The 21509-nt window shown below is 42.1% G+C and overlaps 2 protein-coding genes across 12 annotated transcripts in view; both read left to right on the forward strand.

The window, feature by feature from the left end:
• The window catches only part of SUN1 (Sad1 and UNC84 domain containing 1), a 32963-nt gene extending 24665 nt beyond the window's left edge, over window positions 1-8298 (forward strand). For all 10 annotated transcript variants that reach the window (XM_058815990.1, XM_058815991.1, XM_058815997.1 and 7 more), the window contains 11 exons: window positions 352-497; window positions 648-872; window positions 1373-1459; window positions 1833-1876; window positions 2562-2697; window positions 3234-3488; window positions 4014-4098; window positions 4506-4621; window positions 5079-5246; window positions 6066-6158; window positions 6570-8298. In XM_058815990.1, the coding sequence (XP_058671973.1) occupies window positions 352-497; window positions 648-872; window positions 1373-1459; window positions 1833-1876; window positions 2562-2697; window positions 3234-3488; window positions 4014-4098; window positions 4506-4621; window positions 5079-5246; window positions 6066-6158; window positions 6570-6683 (1469 nt within the window). In that variant the 3' untranslated portion in view covers window positions 6684-8298. The remainder of the gene's footprint in view (window positions 1-351; window positions 498-647; window positions 873-1372; window positions 1460-1832; window positions 1877-2561; window positions 2698-3233; window positions 3489-4013; window positions 4099-4505; window positions 4622-5078; window positions 5247-6065; window positions 6159-6569) is intronic.
• A 602-nt stretch (window positions 8299-8900) lies between these two features.
• GET4 (guided entry of tail-anchored proteins factor 4) lies at window positions 8901-20420 on the forward strand. 2 transcript variants are annotated; one of them, XM_058815797.1, is made up of 9 exons: window positions 8901-9068; window positions 13026-13104; window positions 13512-13593; window positions 13869-14018; window positions 15632-15770; window positions 17530-17670; window positions 17755-17830; window positions 17989-18061; window positions 19110-20420. In XM_058815797.1, exons 1-9 carry the CDS (start codon window positions 8911-8913, stop codon window positions 19196-19198), a joined length of 987 nt encoding a protein of 328 aa, XP_058671780.1. In that variant the 5' UTR covers window positions 8901-8910; the 3' UTR covers window positions 19199-20420. The 2 variants fall into 2 exon arrangements, with proteins under 2 accessions (XP_058671780.1, XP_058671781.1); XM_058815798.1 differs by lacking the exon at window positions 8901-9068 and adding an exon at window positions 9349-9753.
• The last annotated feature ends 1089 nt before the right edge of the window (window positions 20421-21509 follow it).

The raw sequence follows: 21509 nt of genomic DNA on the forward strand, positions 1-21509 counted from the left end.
TTTCTGAAAAGCAGTTTCATGTCTTTGTGAGTTTTAAAAACTTGCAGCTATTTTGTGGAGAAGATGAAGCTTCTTGGAAAATTACAGTGGAGATTCAAAGTCCTCTGTATAAGGGTGGACAAGGAAAGAATTTACCCTGTGTAGAAAATGCTGCTACTTCCCACTAAGATATTACCAAAATAAGTGTAATCTTGTGAAATGCTATTTTATTTCCATGGAAGTTTCTTCCAATTTTTATTAGCTCTTATGCAATGTGATATGTAGTAAATGAATCATGCAACATATTTTCCATGGAGATAAAGAGCAGCATTTATTTATGTATATTTATATAGCTTTTTGTTTCTGTTCTAGGTTGGTGGTTCTGGGGGCTTGATGGCTTCATTTCCTTATTACCTCCATTGAACTGGACAAGAATTGGCACAATACAGAGAACAGAAGATTCTGTTCATGTTCCTGAACCACAAGATGACTCTTTTCATTCTGTGCAATCTCCAAAGGTAAGGGAGAACAGTCTAGGGAAGAACTTGCATATCTTTAAAGTTCTCTTAACTCTCATGTCTTCAATATTTTGCAATAATTACTTGTTGCACAAGAGTAATGTAGATAAGTTGATTTTTATACATTAAAGCATTATCTTTATATTTTAGGATACCATAAATATCTTTGACTTTGGTCGTATAAGTGAGCTGGAAAAGCAAATGGCCTTCGTGTCTGACAGATGCCATGACCGAAACAAAGAATACAGCAAAGTGATGAGCCTGCTCCAGAATCTTCAAGATCAGGTTGCCACAATGAGTGACAGAAGTGAAACCTTGAATTTAATAAAAAACATTGTGAGTCAATATCTTAAAGATATGAAATTGGAGGAAAAGGTAAGACAGTCAGTTATTGATGTTTCCTTATACAGATTGTTCTGTTATATAAATGCAGATTGTGAGTGATTTGACTGGAGGATTCTTTTTCTGCTCTACAAACAACCAATAGGTAGTAAGGGCCAGGGAGTAGTTGTGGGCATTTGTTCCTCCTTTGTTATTGGTGACAAAGGATTAATTCCAGACAGGTGGCCTAAAGTAGAGACCTACATTGCTGAAAAGCTGCTGGATTTATCCTGTTTTTATACAGATAAAGAAGACTATAGGAAGGACTAGTGACAAAGCAGGGATTTTGTGATAAACTTCCCTGTATAGAACCCCTACTGCAGCTAAATCAGACTTCTATATTTATTACAGATTCTGTAATTTCTAACACTATCTGCAGGATAAATCATTTAAACGTTCACAGAATGGAATGAAAAGTGCACTTTGCAAAAAATATCAATTATGGTATTTGTACTCCAAAACAAATACACCCCCTTTTTCTTCTATTTTTTAAGACTGATTTCCTGGCTTTACACAAAGAGCATGAGTTGCGCATCCAGACGCTGGAAGAACTTCTTAGAAAACTCTCAGCTGAATCCAAGGTATTGGCAGTGAGCTTTGCTGACTTGTTCAAATTGTAACCTGTTGATAAAACATACTGATTATTTTAAAATTTGCTGTTCCAAACAGCAATTTCCTTTACTGTGGCTATTACAGTTTCCTAAGTCTCATAACTTGTTTGTATTTTGGTTCCCCTTTCTTGGAGAGGGTTATGTTCCAAAGTTGAAAAATTATTCCCTTGACCATTGAGGCAGGTTTGGACTGAAACCTTGTTATACAGAGGAACAAACATAATTGTGTTTGCAGTCCCATACAGGTGGTGCTAAAATTTCCTTTCATATAACATTCTTCATCCTCCTTTCTTTCACTTGAATTTCTTTGTATACGTTAAAATTTAACTTTTGTGTTTTTTAGGACATCCAGAAGGAGTTCGACCTGGCCAAATCAAAATCAGTGAGGTATAAGCACTTTTCAGATACATTTTGCTTTTTCACTCCTGATGCCAACTGACAGTGATCCTTATCTTGTGTCAGTTAACTGACCCTGCAGGGTTGTACTGTCAGCAAGAGCACTTCTGTCTTGTACTGGATTTCAACTGTGGTGTTTCTTGGTTTTCTGTTTATTTGCTGAATTGCCATTTAAATTAAAATTAAATGTAAAATGGCTTTAGAATGATAGTTGAGATCTTTTTCCATAGCATTCACTGGACACTGATCTATACTGGTCATGTATGAGTTGCTGTTTGTAACTCAGCACTGCCTCTGGAGTTACTCTGGTTTGAGTGAGGTAGCTTGAGACTCACTCTGACCAGTGGCAAACTCACACAAGGTTTGACTGGTTTGCCAGAACCCCTTAAATTCCCCCAAATCTGTAAATGTTTGAGTTATTAACTTGTCAGCCTGGTGATAATCTGAAGTCATCACTGCTGAATTTTTCCATTACTTCAAAATACTTTGCTTTGAATATATTAATTCTAAGGATGCCTTAAGTAACAGTGTGTTACAAGAGGAAGTTCACTGTGTGTGGTGAACAATTGGACTGGAAGAGCATTTTGTATTAGACAAGTATATTCTCACACCTTTGGAAGTTGATGGAATGATTCCAACTACTCTTTCCTAATAATTGACTCCTTGTTTTTGTCAGAGATGATGATCAATACAGTCTACTTATGTCCAAAATTAAAAAGCTAGAACTGGAGCTGGCTTCTATGAAATCAGAGCTGTTATCTGGGGAAAATGTGAAGACAAGTTGTGAGAAAATGGATGTCATTAATGAAAAAGTAGGTTCTGCAACTTCTCTGTCCCAGTAAAATTTGATATTAATTGGTTTTGTTCACTAATTTTCTTGAAATGCACTGCAATCAGTAACATGGGGGTAGTATTAATCTTAAAGAATGACAGTGTTGTATGTAGGGTTACTGTGAATTTTTCCATTAGTGCATAACATAAACTCCTAGGGAGGAGTTTATTCCTTGTTTTCTACAATGGCAGGGGTTTGCTTGGAAGCTGTGACATAGCAGCAGTTCTCTTCACAGTATTTGTTGATGTATTTTGCTAATCCATGGAAATATGGAAAAGAAACTAATGTAAAATCAAATTAAGTTTGTTATCTGAGAGTTATTTCTAAAAAATCCTGCCTAAGTTCTTTTGAAGCCTTTTAAAAGGTCTGATTGGAATGTAGCCAACAAAATACAATACAACAATACTGAGATGGGATTATCAACTTAAATAAAGACTTGTGATAAAGGCCTGTTGTATATTTATATATATATGTTTATAAAAACTAATAATTGTAATTATTAATGGCTTCCACTAGGTAGATGCCCAGGTCAAGGAATCTGTCAAGCTATTGCTTTTTGGTGATCAACAAGAAGACTTGCCTGAATCACTTCTCCAGTGGCTTACCTCCAATTTTGTGAGCAAAAGTGATCTACAGACTGTGCTGAGGGATCTTGAGTTGCAGATCCTCAGAAATATTACTCTCCATATGTCTGTAACAAACCAAAAAGTAACATCTGAAGTAGTTACAAATGCTGTGACTAATGCAGGGATTTCTGGAATCACAGAGGCGGTGAGTGAGCTTTAATGCCTCAAAAATTCAACTAAAACTGGAAAGAGTTCTTTCATGGGCATTTTGTGGAGCATGACTGTCAACATAAATGTTAATGATTTTAGGAGATGTCAGGAACATCAGCTGAAATGAGGAGAACTGCAGAAAATGCTTTATTGAGTGGATTCTTGCACCATTGATTGTTGCCTATTGTCAACATTTGTGGTTTTTTAAAGTGTGCTATCTTGAAAATTGAATTCCCAAGAAACAAGTACACCAAAGAAATGCAGCTCAGGGTCTTGGGAAGAAGGAATGCAGATTTTAAAAACAAAACAAACCAGCAGTCAAGATGCAGTATGAACTTGTATTTTAAGACAGACAACGTCCATTAAAAGTCACCTCTGTCTTGACAGAGGCTTTCAAGGACTTGTGATGAAGTGCAGCATCTCAAAGAGATGCTTGCACCTTCACAGATAGGTAAAGATCAATTATTTTATTGCTTGATCTATTAAAATATTTTTCTTCCATTCTGTTGTACGCCTCTAGCAAGCACAGATTATTGTAAATAATGCACTGAAACTCTACTCTCAAGACAAGACTGGGATGGTGGATTTTGCCTTGGAATCTGGAGGTAAATAGTAGAGGAAACACCATTTTACTACTCATGCTCTTAGTAGTATTTACTAGAAATATTACAATGAAGAGTAAAGCTTAGTAGGGCATTTTTGTGTGTTGCCTGATGATCAGATCATTGCAATCTGTGATGGTGTTTACAGGCCTGTACATCAGCCTAGGTGTGCATGGACATGGATAGAATAGTTCTCAATATATCTAAAACTGGATAGGAAAGAAATTAAAAACCTTTAACCTGTTCTTAAAATAGCATTGTATGTGATAGAAGCATTGCATCCACAGAAAGTTATTAGATCTTAACAATATCTTTATCTGGTATTCATTAAGCTTTATATAAATCTGTGTTAATTGCTCATTCCTTCTTGAAGACTTCTATTTCTGCTAACCTGATCTGTCTTTTTTGAGGTGGCAGCATTCTGAGTACTCGCTGTTCTGAAACCTATGAGACCAAGACAGCATTAATCAGCCTCTTTGGAATTCCTCTGTGGTACTACTCCCAGTCTCCCAGAGTGGTGATTCAGGTAATGAAAGGCCAAGGAAGCAAATGCAGCAATGTTATTTTGTGTGGAGTGGTTTGGGTGGCTCTTTGGGTGCTGGGTGTATCTCTGTAATGGGGCACGGGTACTTGGAGCTGTTTCTAAGAGTGGGATTCCTCTGGCAGGCTCTGGGCACAGCTTAAGTCCTAGTCTAGCAAAACTGAGAGTCACAGGAGGCTTGGGTGCTGCACTGGGGTTGGGAGGGTTCCTGCTGAGAACTCATCTCAGGCCAGGTCTTCAAAACACCCCTGGTAGCTCAGGTGGGTCTGCTGCCTTCCTGAGGAGTTCCACCAAGGAGATTCTTTCTGCACCTTACTGTTTAAGACTGTCTCTAAGAACTCAGAATTCATTACAACTCTTTATTGCAATAAACAAGAAAACACTGCAACATTGTTTTTGTTGTTGTGTCCCATGTTGTTCTCTCCACCTTCCTTGTGTGCAGCCGGACATGTACCCAGGGAACTGCTGGGCTTTCAAAGGATCCCAGGGCTACCTTGTGGTGAGACTTTCCATGAAGATCTATCCAACTGCCTTTACTTTGGAACACATACCAAAAACTCTTTCACCAACAGGAAATATCACCAGTGCTCCTAGGAATTTTGCAGTATATGTAAGTCTGTCTCTAATTTTGAGTTGATGTTTGAACACGGAATATTTGTGTTATGTACCTTGGAGGAGAGTAACTTGAGCAAGGACAGCTTAGATGATAAACTGTTTCACTCATTGCTCTTAAAAATTGCTTTTATTTGTGAGCTTTGAGATTATGAATAACAAGTGTTGCACCTAATTTTGGATGAGCTATTTACTCTTGCTCTATACAGTAGTAAACACTGATGGAGGGAGATGATATTTTTTTATTTGATCTAGTTTTTTCATACATTTTGTTTCATCCTCCTTCCCATTCTTCCTCTCTCCACCCACTATCCCTCCCATTTTGTCTCTGCAGCTTAACTGTGATGTGCCTTAAATAATTTTTTTAGTTCGTTTTCCCCAGCACCACAGTTGTGTAGGCAGGATTTCAGAACAGAACAGACCACAGGGTATATCAGAGAGCAGCTATGATATCTGGGAACTTTTTGTCATTTTTCAAAATGCTTAAACAGTCGCCTGTAAGCATCTGAATCTTGACTTCAGCCTTGATGTTCTCTCACTGTTTGTCCTGAACAGTTTATATTGTACACTGTGATAAGGGTTTAGCCATGAAAATTAAAGGGTTTGACCATGAAAACATGTAAACAGCACAGCTATTTACAGGGCAGGAAACTGGAATACACAGCTGTGCTTGGACTTTTAATTACATGGGAAACATTCTGATCCTGGCTTCATAGACCTTCAAGTGCTGTCTCTTGATACTCTGTGTAGGCATGCTTCTGGTTTGGATGTGATTGGAAATTTGATGGAAGCAAAAATCCTTCTGCTGTTGTTACAGGGTCTGGATGATGAATATCAAGAAGAAGGCAAGCTTCTAGGAGAGTATGTCTATGATCAAGATGGAGAACCACTGCAGATGTTTCCAGTGATGGTAAGTCTGAATTATAAGGTTTAAAGTGTCAGGAGAAAAGTACTTTTATTTTCTACACTTGTGTGCAATGAGCAGTGAAGGGAAAAGCCTTGTTCTCATGTGGGTACTGTGGAAGCTGAGGTTTGTGTCTCAAATCCATGGCCTGAATAGATGAGAGGGGAGGAAGGTTAGTTGCTATGTGGACACAGATGGGGGAAAGTTGCTAAACATGGGGAGAGTCTGTTCCATGCTGCTTCAGACTTTCAAATAATTTTAAGGCAAGGGAGGTTCTCAAAGGAACAGAAAATTCTCAAGGCATAGCTTAGGTCCCTGCAAGTACCAACAGTCATTAACAACTAAGAAAGCTTTGGTTGCAGATGTTTATCCCAGAACCCTGACACTGATGTGTGTGTTTGCTTTTTCCTTGTCCAGGAGAAAAATGAAGATGCATTCCAAATAGTGGAGCTGAGGATTTTCTCTAACTGGGGCCATGTGGAGTACACCTGCCTGTATCGGTTCAGAGTGCACGGGAAACCTGCCCAATAATCCACACTACAGCTGGGGGTGGCTGCTTTGTACATTTTGTTCCTAATCTGTATATACTGGGAAGCCTACAACACTGGAATCTGTAAAGGACGAGGATGCAAGATGCACACTGCAGAACTGTTGATCCTCTGATAAAGGCAGAAGACTGTCAGCAGAAATGTATAAACCCCAATTTTAATTTACTCTAAAGCTCAGCTTGTAATTGCCAGTTTGCTTCATATTTCTGTGTCCATGCTGAGAGAAATAATGCATGCAAACAGCTCTGGTTCATAAAGCCCAGCTGACAAACAGGTGACACACGTTTTATTACAAATGAATGTATAGGTTTTTTAAAAAGAATAAACCACACTTTCTGCAACTAGGAATCTGTTCTTTTTTAATCCAGGACTCAACTGCATACTTTTGCTAGCTTGGCACCATAAGCCAAAAACTGTGGTACATTTTGAACACTGACTGTGGCTAAAGGTGTCCTTCAGTTGACAGTTGGTTGTAACCTTTTTGGTGGATCCAAAAGGGCTTCTTTGCTACATGTTGAATATAATAAATACTACTGTCAGGGAAAGCTAACACAACCAAAACCAGTTTCAACACCAGCGACTGAGAATGCTTTACTGTAATTTGTGGCTGTGAATTGCTCTAAAAGTCAGGGATAACTTCAGTTACTTAAAGTTATTTTAAGGGTTTTTACCATGGCAACTTGGCCAGTTTGTTCTTTTTTTAGTGTCAATCCCACATCGACCTTGATGTACTGACTGATGGGCTCGGAGCTGATAAGCCTGCTGAATTGCTCAGTAAACACTGCTGTACAGCAGCTGCACTACCTTACTTTGTCCAAAGCGGGACAAGATTTCCTTAGACTGGTTGATTGTTATTCTCCTTTTGTACTGTGAGAATTCAGTGTGGAAAACAAGCCTGAAGCAATTCTCGCTGCGTCACAGTTACCAGAGGGACTCGAGCTCAGCGCTGCTGGTGCAAACACGGGCATTCCTGATCCTCCCCAAAGCCTTAGTCGGGTACCAGAGGAGTAGAGTTGCTCTTGGAAACAACATTTTCACATAGAACAAGGTGAAACTGCTTGTTGCCCCCCTTAGCCTTGCTGCTTTGAAGATCCTTTTTGGAAAAGATTCCTGAAATTCACTCGTTTGCAGAATTTTTATCTTGCTGTTCCTAGTGCGTTTTGTAGTTACACAGAACTGTTACACATGGACCTGCTGACTGGTTTTCTGAATTGAGTTATGTATGTTGCACAACAGTCCTCGAATGTTTGAAATACAAAGTCTCCATGTGAAGAACTGTTTTTCACTCGACCTAGAGACAGAACCTATGGCCTACGCAGAGGAGTAGATGACACATGTACAGGTGTTTTCATATTATAGGTTACATATTTAAAATTAGAATTATCCTGTATAAATTGAAATTAGGTAGCTGGGGGGGGAATATTTTGAATAACACTAACTTATTTTTAAAAAAGCAAGATAGGACTTGTGCAATGTATTTTTGTAAATGCTTTTCAAAATGTGTTATTCTTTGCTGCCTCCAAACTGACAAGATGCTATTGAGATGTTTAAATAAAGAGTTTTAATTTTTGAAAGTGCATGTAATACTTGAAACAAGAAATAAAGCCTCTTTTCTGTTTTTTTTTTTTTTTTTTTTTTTTTTTTTTTTTATCAGGTGCTTAAATAAGTGAGGAAAGAGTCGAATGCAATGTGATTCCAATGCTCGGAGCTGGGGCAGGGTTGGGGGATTTCACCGAGGTTTTTACAAGGGGTAGGGGCATAAAGCTGTGAGGGGCAGGACCAGGAGCAGCGTGTGGTTGGTGGGGCCTGGGGAAAAAGCACATTTTGGGTGGGTGCTGGATCCTTTCCAGCTGTGTGAGGGAGGGGAATTGCTTTAACTCCTGTGCCCTCAGCCTTGGCTGATCCCTGCGCCGCACCACTCCTCAGCCAGGCTGCTTGCCCGCGCTCCATCCGCCGTTCCTTGATTTTTATTAAGGTTATCCTGCGGTTTCCTGCGCTGTCGGTGCTCCAGGCCTGGCCGTGCCCGCCTCGAGTCCCGGGGTTCCCCTCACGCCGTTCTCAGCCGCCGTTACCGCTCGGGACGCCGCGCGCAGCCGCGCGGGCTGAGCCTCGCTGGCCGCCGTCCGAGCGGGCGGAAGCCGGGCAGCGGGGCGCCGGCGCTACGTGCGCATGCGCTTGGCTCCCGCCTCCCCTCCCCGTTCTCCGCGCTGATGGCGGCGGCGATCATGGCGGCGGAGCAGGAAGCCGCGAAAGGCGGCGGCGGCAGGAACCGCGGCGGCGTGCAGCGCGTGGAGGGCAAGCTGCGCGCCAGCGTCGAGAAGGGTGACTACTACGAGGCCCACCAGATGTACCGGACGCTGTTCTTCAGGTAGGGCCGCGCCGGGCCCGCCGCGCCGCCCCTCCCCCGCCCGGCCTTCCAGAGCCTTCCCACGCACTCTGCTCCGCTGACGCCCGCCGCGCCCACGGCCGCTCCGCATTGGCTGCGGCGCCTGTCCATCTCCGCGCCCCGCTCTCTGATTGGCTCGCGGGGGGGCGGGGTGGGGCGGGCGCGCGGCGCCGGCCCAAGCGGGGCCCGGGCCGGGCCGGGGAGCGGCGGCCCCAGGCTTGGCTTGGCTTGGCTCGGCTCGGCCCGGTTCGGCCGCGTCACCGCCCTCGGCCCCGGCGGCTCCGTCCGCGGCTCGGGCCGGCGGGGCAGCCGGGCAGCCGCTGCTTGCCGGCCTTTGGAGGCCAACCCCGGCCCGGTCTGCGCCCCGCCGGCCCGGGCACCGTCCGGTGAGGCGCCGGGGCTGTTGCGTCACGCTGCCCGCAGGTCACGGGCAGAGCGCAGTTTCGGTCCCCGTCCCCCAACGCCGCTCGGCGGCCCCGCGTTCCTGCCAGGCCGAGTGAGGCCCCCGGGTCAGCGGGATGGGCCGGAGGTGGCTCCCCGGGTGTCCCCCGGCGCTCCGGTCCGGGCTCGCCCCGTGCCCCGGGCCCGTCCTGGAGCCGAGCCCCGCACAGCTCTGCCCGCTCCGAGCGAGTGTCAGCGGCTGCCGGGAGGGTTCCTGGGTTTGGAGGTTGGTTGTTGCTCAGCAGGGACACGGGGTTACTTTGTTTCACGGCACGGTCACCCTGGAGCCGTGCTCGGAAAGGGGCTGCTCTCAGGGTGGCCGGAATCGCCTGCACCGAGCAGCTTTTTGGAATAAATTCCACTTGGTGTAGTGTTTGTGTACGTAACAGTGACTGAGTAGAGCAGGCCTTTTATTCAGAAGTGCTACTACTAACTCTTTTGTCATAAGGAGATTGTTTTTATTGCAAAGCATTTTTAGGCTTCATTTTTCAGGTCTGCTGCACCTTGCAGGGGTCACCCTTTCCTCATCAGACTTTAACATGGAGACCCTTGCCTGCAGGAGCACAGAAGAAGGTGTTTGTTCTAGGGGCTTCCTCAGCTGCCCCCAGCTTTGTTTACTTGTGATTCTTCTGGGAGAGGACAGAATGGAAATTGATTCACAGAATCAATTAGGTTGGAAAAGACCTCTGATGTCATCAGGCCCAACTTTTGGCTTTCATCACCTGTCAGCTGGACAGTGGCACTGAGTGCCACATCTGGCTCAGTCCCCTCAGCTCCCTCAGCTGTTGTCATCAGACTCAATCTCTTGATCCTTCCCCAGCTCCACTGCCCTTCTCTGGACACATTCCAGCCTCTCAGTGTTTTTCTTGAAGTGAGAGGTCCACTCTCCCTGTCCTGTGTCCCTTTTTCTCAGTCCTCATCTGTGTTAGGATGAGAACAGGCCTATAAGTAAGCACAGAAAAATAGAATTCGTGGAAGAAAGTGGGGAGGAAAGTCCTTGGTGCATAATCCTGCTCCCAGCATACATCAGCCAGCCTGCCCTGCCCTGCCCTGTGTCCCTGCACCATCACATTAAATCAGTTTGTTCTTCCATAACCCCTCTGATGGGATCAGCCAGGCACCATCCAGGCCTTAAGACTTAAATTGTATTTGAGAATAAATCTAAATTTAAGACAAAGCCTGGCCTATTTTATAGTAGGGATTATGTGATGTGGTGTCTGCAGTGGTGTGAGAAGTCTTGGCTCAGGAGGTCGCTTCTCCAATCTTCTGGCTGTATTAACTCACATACTGAAGCCTCCCTGAATTAATTTGGAATCAAAGATCCTGCCTTTTCCATTTTAAATACAAGTGAAAGGATGTGTTCAGTTAAATGAAAGGGTGACATTTGCATGGCTGGGTAGTCTTGTCAATCCTCTGTAAAATGTGATAAAAATCAGCATTTATATTTATAGACACATTAATGCTGATTGGGGTGACCTGAACTCTGGAACTGTGATTGGGTTAGCCAGTGCTTATTCCCTTTAAACATACAGGCCTGTAAAACATTTGTCTCATCTGTCAGAGGGTGAACTTGAAATCCTGACTCAGTTTCATGCACTGAGCTGTATTTTAGGGTGGAGGAGGGGAAGAAGTGGAGGAGGAAAGATTACCATAAGCCTGCCTCCTGCAGAGTTATTATCCCTCTGTGATCCACAGAGCAGGTGGGAAACTGCTGTTCCTGCCTAACCCTGAGCTCCCCCAGACACACCTGAACTGGTGCTGTTTGCTACTCCCCAGGCTGGCTGAGCTCTTCTCTCTTCATCATGTGGTAACTGGGTCACTCCCAAAGTGTAATATCCTTGTTCCATCCATTTCTATTTCCCTGATACTTGTAGGTCATTTTTCTGGTGTAAATAATGTGTTCCAGGATTTCTCTTGTTTTAAATACCATTTAGAGCAATGTCATCAATATTTATTTTTATTAAACAAGTTTTCTGATAAAAGTTCTTTGAAAAACCCCAGCTCTTTGTAAAATTGTCTTCAGCAGCTTTTAGTGTCATCTGTAATAATTCTCAGATTAGGAGCTTCCACATAGCATTGTGAATCTACTGGAAGTAGAACTTGTGGAATTGGATCCATGCTGAGTCCAGCTCCTAGAAGCAAACCTGGAAGGGAGCCCAACTATAAAAACATTGGAGCTGGGGATTCATTTGACTCACATTTACCATGGTGATTGAGTTGTTGAGAATTATTCCAAAACTACCATTGTGCCTTCCATTATTTCAGCTCTGTTTTGGGTAAAAGACCTTGGTGTTTCTCAGAGTTGATGAGCAGGATGGAAGGAGTGTTTCCTCTCTTGTTTGTTGTCTGTGTGATGTTACCAGTAGGGGACACGTGTGACTGGAATCTGGGGCACAGCACAAGAGGTTTGGGATGCTCTGGTTGTCCCTTTGGTTGGTGTGACCCCATGGCCACGCTGTCCTGCTGTCCCACCAACCCCAGAACCACCCTCTGACACCCCATGGGCCCTCTTGGGCTTTGGAGCAGCCTGAGGGGCCCTTCAGGGGCTGAGGGGCTGCCCTGAGCCCCAGGAACAGAAAGGGGTGACAGGGGCACAGCCCAGCCAGTGTGTCACAGGGGACAGAGCAAAGTGCAGGTGCCAGACCAGCAGGGTAGAGCTGACACCTCTGTGATATGAACAAATCAGCTACTGAGAGCACAGGCCTTTTGAGTAGCAGTTGAGAGAAATGGAGTTTGGAAACTCTGCCACGCCTAAACTGCTGTTATGGGAAATGCTGTGTTTATAAGCTGGGGATCTCCAAGAGCTGTAGTACTGGCAGTGATGATGTGCAAGAGGCTGCAGGCACAGCTCTGTGGTAAGAGGTCCTGAGGTAACCACTGGGAGCAAATTCTTTAATTCCTTATTTCTTCATTAACTCTTGAGTGAGAAAAGTGGAAGGTGTGTTTTGAAGCATTATATTTTGTTTCTTCTGAAGTGTTGCATGGTGAATCTTGCTGGCTGTGCTTGTCTTGCTCTCAAACCCATGAGGGATGAGCTCCTTTGGTTCACAGAGAGCCAGGACAGGCTGATGTCCCCTGGCAGAGTTGTTGTGGTCAGAGAGACTCAGAGAGACTTGGGCCAGTGGAAAGGTCAGCAAGCTCTCCTGGAGGTATTCCAGAAGTTGTTTCACTGGGATGGCTTTGGTAGAAGCTCAGAACATTTTGCTCAGTTGAAGTCTTGGGCTCATTCCCTTTTCTTGTTCCAGTCCCAAACATATTTGTAGCTCTCTCCATTTTCATTCTTATATTCTTTGTATTATTCCATCAGGTCTGGAACAGAAAATTGCAACTTGCAGTTCAAACTACGTCATTATTGAAACTAACCTGATTTCAAAACAAATCTCTTGTTGTCATTATTTTAAATTTTAGCCAACTTTTAATCCTTTAAATATAAGTAACTTTAAGCATACAAAACTAACTTGGTGGTAATTTTTATCATGGCTTTGCTATTTTTTTCAGGTATATGTCGCAAGGAAAACATGCAGAAGCAAGAGAACTAATGTATTCAGGGGCTTTACTGTTCTTCAGTCATAACCAGGTAAGTCACTGCTTTTGTGTGTGTGGCTTGAGGGCAGGGAATTGTTACTCCCAAGATTTTGAGAAATGAATGGTGAATTCCCCGTAGTAAATATTTGGGGTAATTGCTTTGTAATCTTTTGTTTTATCTCTTTGCTGAGCCTTTCTCCACGAAGAATGATTATGCCAAGCTGGAACATGCAGCAGTAGTGTTTGTGAGCATCCAAACAATGCCTGTGTTCTGCTTTCCTGGAGGCTTCCTTTTGATGCCATCAAATCACTATAATTTTTTTATCAGGAAGGCTGAGACTTGATACTGTGCCCTAGCTGTTGATAAAAGCATTAAACCTGCTGCTGCCAAAATTCTGCTTGATGTTTCTTTTTGTGTCCTGATACATTCATCACTGCCAGTATGTGTCTGTTTTGTAGCAAAACAGTGCTGCTGATCTGTCCATGCTGGTTCTGGAGTCTTTGGAGAAGTCGGATGCAAAAGTAGCAGAAGATCTTTTAGGTGAGCTGACCTCTGCTCTTGGTTTGGTGGCATTTAGTTGTGCTTTCCCTTCACAGTGATTTGTTAATGGTCTTGAAAGTTGCAATCCTTTTTGGATGCCTTCCCAACTCTGGGGGAAACTTTGCTATAGAATTGTGGGTTCCTGATGACTCTGTGGGCATGTTTGGAACCAACACTGCTGCCTGTCCTAAGGATGGATCTTAAAACTGCATTAGAAGCAGCAGATCATCTTATTTTTCTTAATGCTAAATATTATTTAATATTGTTTCTTCTAGAAAATTTGGCTAAATTGTTTAGTTTAATGGATCCAAATTCTCCTGAAAGAGTGGCTTTTGTATCCAGAGCACTAAAATGGTCCAGTGGGGGATCAGGAAAACTTGGACATCCAAAACTACACCAGTTACTAGCTATTACCCTGTGGAAAGGTAAGAAAAATCAACTGGCTTTTCTGTGTTTTCCTTTGAAAATGTTGAAAACAAGGTGTTATAAGAGATCTGCTTTGGGAATAATCTAAAGAAGCTGAGATGGAAATGATTGATTGATTGATTGATTGATTGAGTTCTGCTATTCGCTGATTTTTGCATTTATGTCTTTTTAATGTTACAAGAAAAAAAATGGGTCTATAGCTCTATAATAGTGCAAAATCCAAAACACAACTGCAGAGAGGCTCTCTGTAAAAGGCAGGTTGATAATTTAGACATTGAGGTAATTTGATTGTGTCATTAGGAGGAAAATTGCTGGGGAGCAAAGATGTTCTGTTGGCAAGTATTTTTGGTTTTTAATCCTGGATAAACATGACAAAGATTGAAAAACATCACCTGGCATCCAAAACAGTCTTTGGACTGTAATTAAGTACTTTTTGAGAAGTTGGCCAACAGGGTTATTTCAAAATGAATGCTGTTGCCTTTGATTTATGAGCCATTTTATCACTTGTGATGGGATGTAAGAAAAACACAAAATGCTCTAAATAATTATTATACTTGTGGATGATAGCCAGTATTTACAGTCTTGTGTTCAAAACATAGCAAAGGTGATTGAGAACAGTTGAATACATGCCATTTTTAATGTGGTTTCTCAGGGATAACTGTGCAAGATGATTGTTGATTTTACATTTTTCAGTAGCTGCCAATGATGACAGTGGTTTCATGTAACAACCCTGACCCAATAATGGTCAATCTGCAGCCTCTCCGTGTGCCATAGGCAATTCCCCAGCTGCTCTCCTGGGATTTGTGTTAGCCTGGTGGCTGCTGCCAGCCAGAAAGGGAGGATTCTTCTCACTGCATTCAAGTCAGAGGCTGCTACAATTAGGATAAGAAACAGTTGCATTCTGAAACTAAAAGTCCCCATTTTGTAGCTCACTGTTCTCTTGAAGAGCAAGATGCCTACATTTTCTTATTCTGTAGCTTTTGGAGTTTCATCACAAAAGGCTCAGGTTTTTAAAACAATGCTCTCAAATTCAAAATATTAGCAGTTATATCCAGTTTTGTCATTGCTGTGATTTTACACAATCCTTTGCTTCAGGTTCTAACAAATCTTTGCCATTTCTTACACCATTTTTCCTGCATAATTGCTGTTCTGTTCAGCATATGAAAGTGATTTTAGTTTTGGTAGCAAGAGTGGGCTAAGCTAAAAATAGGGAATAAAAAAAGGATGCTGAAGCTGCTGTTGGATTTCTTGGTGCACTTGGTCTAATATGAAATTTCTTGATTCCTGTCCCAGACATTGGTGATAGCACATGAAGTGTCAGCATTCACTTAGACAAAATGATACAACCCAAGTTCAAACTAGCAGTAGCTGTAATTGAGTAAACTGTATTTAATAGCAGTTGTTCAAATGTACTTAGAGTAAAATTTACTATCATCTCCCTTTATAAATTATCTGTAACTTACAGACTTTTTACCAGCTATCTTCTTTATATACCGCACCTGTAACTCTTGTTGTTTTACCAGCTAATAAACTACAAGCCTAATAAATTTATTTTTATGTTCAAGTTAACTGAACTGATCTCTTAAAAGCCTTTTCCTTTTTCTTTTTCTAGAGCAAAACTATAGTGAATCTCGGTATCACTTCTTGCACTCGACAGATGGTGAGGGCTGTGCAAACATGCTGGTGGAATACTCCTCGTCCCGCGGCTACCGCAGTGAGGTGGACATGTTTGTAGCTCAGGCAGTACTACAGTAGGTGTTCAACTCCTTCTGAAGCATTCTGCTGACATGACATTGTGTGTGGGACCAATCTAATTTAACCACACAGAAACTGTGAAACTGGCCAGAGCAATGGGAGAAAACTGTCTGAAAACCGATGTGTTAAATTTGTCAGACTGGGGAGAAAAAAAGTAAAATAATGTATTAAGATCAAGTCCTGAAATTATATTAATTGCCTGAACCCTGAAAGCACAATTCTTAGCTTTATTAACACCACTTTAGGTCTAGTTAGGGGTTATCTATATGTTCTTACAAATACTGGACTCAAGCAGGCCCTGTATTTAGCACAGAACTTGCTCTCACTCAGGTCCTAAGAGGCAGCTTGTCATGGTCAGCCTCGTCTGTGAGCTGCAGCTTGATAGTTCTTGCCTTGACAAAGTTGTTGCTGGCTCTCATTTTTGGCATTTATTTTGTAGGAGGTGGGAATGCAAGCTATTGTGTGCTTTTGCAGAGCTCATGTAGAATGAAGGTTGACAAAGCCAATTTTACAGTGTTCAATCAGCTGATGGCTTTCTTCAGGCAGGGAAGGCAGCTCATGGAGGAGTCTGAGGAGGAGGTGGAGACAGGACTGTGTGGCAGGGAGTCAGGGAAGAGAGTAGGTGTTGGGGGAGAGGGAGGAGGTGAGAGCAAGTTTGTCTCTCTTTTGGCAGCAGTGAGCTGTCATGTCAGATTTGTCCTGCTTTCCATAGCTGGTTGCTATAGATTGCTGTGATTTTGAGCAATAGCAAATCCTTTATGGAAATCCAATATGTGAAGGACTCAAACAATTTTATGGGAAGAAACTCTGTGGAGAAGTTAAAAGATTATTTTTTCAGTGTTTATACAGTACTTCTACTGCATCATTTACTGGTTTATATGTCAAATACTGTGTTAAATCCTCTTGCACGGTAGTTTATTCTCTAATGAAAATAATTGCAGTTCCTTGCTGTCAGTGAGGCAAAACAGCCCCAAGCCCTTGCACATGTGAGGGTACAGAATTAGAGGCCAGCCTGCCATCAAAAATGACATGGCTTGTAGCAGCCTTCCTAGTGCCTGCTGACAGCATTTGTCCCAGATAAAGGCCTGTCAGGCCAATGGGACTTGCAGGGATTGCCAGTTAAATTAACTGGACCTGAACAAGGATTTGATCTGTTTGAGGGATCGATCTGTTGGGGACAAATGGTTTGGGAGCTCAAAGTGCAGCTTTATTATGAGATTTTTAGGCATGTGTGTCAAGCTATTAGTGATCCTGATGCCACATTATGTTGAGGTGGAATAAAATGACAGAGTCAACAAATACTGACAGATACATACTAAAAGGAGATGTATTTGGGGATGAATGGGTCTTTAATTCAGTTTTTAACTCAGCATAGTAAATCCTGGACCAGTAGATGCAATATCAGTTTCATGTGAATTACAGAGTAGCCAGTCTTTCCACATTTTGCAAATTGATGCTCTCTTTTAGTAACTATCCTATACAATCTGCTTAGATCCTGGTTGAACTAATTCTATAAATATTTAATGTCTGTTTTCCCTCCCAACCTGCACAGTGTGTTCTAGTAGTGATTTTCCCCTTCCTCAGCTGATGGCCAAACCATCCCCAAAAATGTCCATCTCTAACAGTTTTGTTTTGCCATCAGTTCAAGCCTGACATGGCCTCTATACACAAGTGATTTTGGCTTCCCTTTTTCTGTGGTGAAACCATTTCTCTACCCTTTGTTTTTAACTTGCCCCATTCTCTTTCCTTTTTCAGATTTCTCTGCCTAAAAAATAAGACCAGCGCCTCAGTTGTTTTTACGACATATACACAGAAACATCCTTCGATAGAGAAGGGTCCACCCTTTGTGCAACCACTGCTAAACTTCATCTGGTTTCTCTTGTTGGCAGTTGATGGGTACAGTCTGATTTCTGTCATGTCCTTCTTGGTTTCCTTTTCAGTTGTTAACTGAAATTACATTTTTGGTTGTTTCCTTTCTAGAGGGAAACTAACAGTATTTACAGTATTGTGTGAACAGTATCAACCTTCACTGAAAAGAGACCCCATGTATAATGAGGTGAGTTACTCATAAACAGGATTTAACTCGCTCAAGGAGTGAAATAATGGCTGATTGTCTCCAGCTTTGTAGAGAAGAGCTGGTGATTTACTTGCTTGGGTGACTTCTGTCCATAGTAAATGAAATAATTGCCTTTTTTTCACCTTGTGTCCCTGCAGTACCTAGATAGAATAGGACAGCTTTTCTTCGGAGTTCCGCCCAAGCAGACCTCGTCCTACGGGGGATTGCTAGGTAAGCTCTGCTTGGAGCTACCTCCAGCCTTTGATCAGTGACCTGGATAAAACACCTGTGTTGGAAACACATAATCTGTTCTAAGCAATTTATAATTCTTTTCATAACCTGTAGGAACAGCCCCTGCTCTAGAAGACAAAATGAATGAGTTGCATGTGAAGGTGGTTTGGGGGAACTTGTAGACTTTTCATCATTGAGAAGGGGAGAAGCAGTAAAAAGACTCTTATGGTTAATTTCTGACATTATGGTATAGCTTCCTAATGTAAAGAAGCATCTTACTGGTTAAAGTTTAATTTCCTCAGAGTTCAGTGACTGATTTTTCTTAAATCAAGTATATGGAGCTTTGTAGAGATCTAATCAGTACTGATACAACATGAATGTGTCCAAAGAGGAAGTTCTGAAATTAATACTGCCCTTCAACAAGGACTGAAATGGAATAGAGAAATTCAGCCCTCATTTCCTGGCTCTTGAATGAAATTAGCATAAAATTAATGTTTTCCCTGAGAACTAAGCTTCTTTGTAAAGTGAATGGAAGCTTTATGTGCAAAAGTCAATTCACTGAGACCCAAAAACATGATGAAAAACATGAACATCATGTTTTTACCATCTGTAATTTGCTTTTCAGCAATTCAGGCATCTTTAAATTGATGCCTCTGAGTTTCAGACAATTTTTTTACGCCATGATGCAGACTGTAACTGCTTCTTGAAAGTTTCACTGCTGGAGGTGTGTTTTTCCTCTTTTAGTTGGGTTTTTCTCCCCTCTTAGGGCACAACTGTAGCACATAAATATGTGACTTTGGGTTTTTCAAGTGTATTCTTAGAGAAGGAACAGTATCAGTGTACAGCTAAGAGTATACAGCTTCCCAAATCAATATTCATAATGGAAACCAGTGTGGGATTACTAATGTCTTGGTGAGACTCTTCTACTTCAAAACTCTTGGGGTTTTTTTGTTACAGAAATCTGTACTGCAGCAGGATGGAAGATTAGTTGAAATTTTTTTGAGATGTAAAAAACTAGTGGTTTTGACTGTTCTGTATTTTATTCTAGGAAATCTTTTAAACAGTCTGATGGGAACTGGGGAAGATGATGACACAGAAGATGGTCAGGAAGACAGCAGTCCTATCGAGCTCGACTGAATGTTGTTGTCATTGGGTGCCGTGTAAATCTGATGATTCGATGACTCCAAAGACACTTTTGGAATTTGAATCCTGCAGTTGTTTCTTGGCTCCTAAAAGGGCTCCTCTGGTCTTTTAGAAATGGTTGCTGAAATGTTTATACTGTCGGTCTATATTATTTATGTAAAAAAAAAAAGAAAGAAACCAACAAAAAGTAGCCAAACGAACCAATATCGGAGCAGTTGTTAGTGGGTGTCCGATGCAGCGGCTGGGACTGATTAAACATAGTCTGCGGTTTCTGATGCAGTATTCCCTTTTGCACAGTCTTTAATAAAGCATAAACATGGGGCTTGTCCTTCACGGCCTACCCAACACCATCTGTGTTCTGAGAAAGCCTCCTTGCCCTCTGCCCTCTTCCAAGGAAGATCTCGAAAGGCAGGGGAGCAGTTGAATAATTGATTTGCGAGGCTGGTGCCAAAAGTACTGCGAGACGAGCCGAGCAGCATAATTTGAGATGCACATCCAAGAGACATTGATACAAGAACTTGCTTCCACTGCCATAAGTAACATGCACACCCTTCATACTGCCTGCCCCTCTCCCCAAGGCCAGGCTCTGGCTGAGCCCACGCGTGTGATTAGCCGATACTTCCTGAAAAGCACAAGGTTGAGTAGCTCTTGAGTAAAAACCCATCAGTGGAACGCAGGTAATTGGCTTCCAGCTGGATCTCTCTTGCCTAGGTATAAAAATTTGGCATCTAAAATACATCCTGTGGCTTGTGGCTGTACTTTGGAAGAGATTTTGCCAGTGTAAGTTCCCAGCTGTACGTGCAGGCAGCAGCGTTGCTGTGGGCAGGGTACGTGCTTGAACTGGGTGGCAAGAAAGGGATACTGCAGAGCTTCTGGTTCTTTATGATATATTTATTTTTCTTGGGTGATTGATTCATTTAACACTTTCTGTTAAAAAAAAGAATAAATCAATAAATAATGGAGTAACTTCACCCCCAGCAGTAGGCATAGCCATTCTCCATCTCCTCTGTAATGCAGCACAGTCTGGTACAGGGAACAGGTGAAAGGGTGGGGAAACGCTTTATTTTTTCACGATGAAAATAAAAAGGCTTAGATTAATAAACAGCAATCATGCATGGGGGAGGGATTAATATAAATTTATTGACTGTATGAAAAAAAAAAAGGCATTGACATGAAGACTTTGTGTTAATTGTGAAGTCTCAAATAAACACTTTATACCAGGATGTGCGATACTGCTGCTTTCTAAGAGTTTCCCAAGCAGAGCTTTACATTCCTTGCTATTTTTTTCACTCTGCATTTCACTGTGGCTCATCCAGCCCTCGGTGCTTCACTTCACCTCTGTGCAGTAAAGGTGTAATTCTCTTGGGGTATTGGAATATCTGGAGCAGATGGGGCTTGCATTGCTGTGCAGCAGGTTAAGGGAAGAGCTCCCTCTCCAGGTTGTTGTTGTAGACATTTAATAAATGATCTGAGATGCCAGCAGAGGATGAGAACCACAGCTTTCATTGCTTTTGGCTGCCAGGAATGTGCCTCTCAGGCAGTGTAAGGTGTCCAGCTCATGTCCCCTGCTGTGTCCTGTTATGTGACCCAGTGTGAGGTTTTTGCCTCAGCTCTGTCTGCAGCCTCCAGCAGCCCCCACTGTGAGCTCTGTGTGTGCCCTGACCCCAAAACCTCAGCCCTGACAGGAGGGCAGTGCTCCAGAGCTGGGGCACCAACAGGTGGATATACTAAATGTATATTCAATAATTACAACAGTATATACAGAACTTATGTGTGTGTGTGTATAAAATATATACCTAGGAATTTAAAATACATGTATACACACACACACATATAAACAGCTTTTTGTATAGATAATAATTACATACTTGTATTACATATCATTTATAATATTATTCTTAATTATACATGCACACAAAACAATTTTTATAGCTACCTATAAACAAAAAAGGAGCCCAGTGTGTCCTCTCCCTGCTTCAGCTGTGCCTGGGTTGGTAAGTATGTGTGAATGACAGTGTGTGGCTAACATACACTTATAAATACTTTAAATATAAGTTAAATATATAATTATAGTTAGGCATACACATGTGCATGCAGATATACACCTTACATTTATAAATATATTTATAAATTATGTATATAAAGCATGCACATGTGTATACAATATATAATCACATATTTTAGAAAACAAAGTATAAAAATGTCTATACATAAACAGGTGTGTGAAATACATTTAGCTTATATCTTTGTAAATTGAGTATGTCTGAGTGCTACATCTGTACATGAATGTGTGCATATGAACACC

This window comes from Ammospiza caudacuta, chromosome 17 (genome assembly GCF_027887145.1).
Source record: "Ammospiza caudacuta isolate bAmmCau1 chromosome 17, bAmmCau1.pri, whole genome shotgun sequence".
Taxonomy (NCBI): domain Eukaryota; kingdom Metazoa; phylum Chordata; class Aves; order Passeriformes; family Passerellidae; genus Ammospiza; species Ammospiza caudacuta.

Bases quoted from the DNA above. Each gene is read 5' to 3' on its own strand.
- GET4 (XM_058815797.1), top strand. From the start codon at position 8,911: ATGGCGGCGGCGATCATGGCGGCGGAGCAGGAAGCCGCGAAAGGCGGC. The intron at 13,105-13,511 runs GTAAGTCACTGC...TCTGTTTTGTAG, and splicing joins TGTTCTTCAGTCATAACCAG to CAAAACAGTGCTGCTGATCT. The intron at 14,019-15,631 runs GTAAGAAAAATC...TTCTTTTTCTAG, and splicing joins AGCTATTACCCTGTGGAAAG to AGCAAAACTATAGTGAATCT.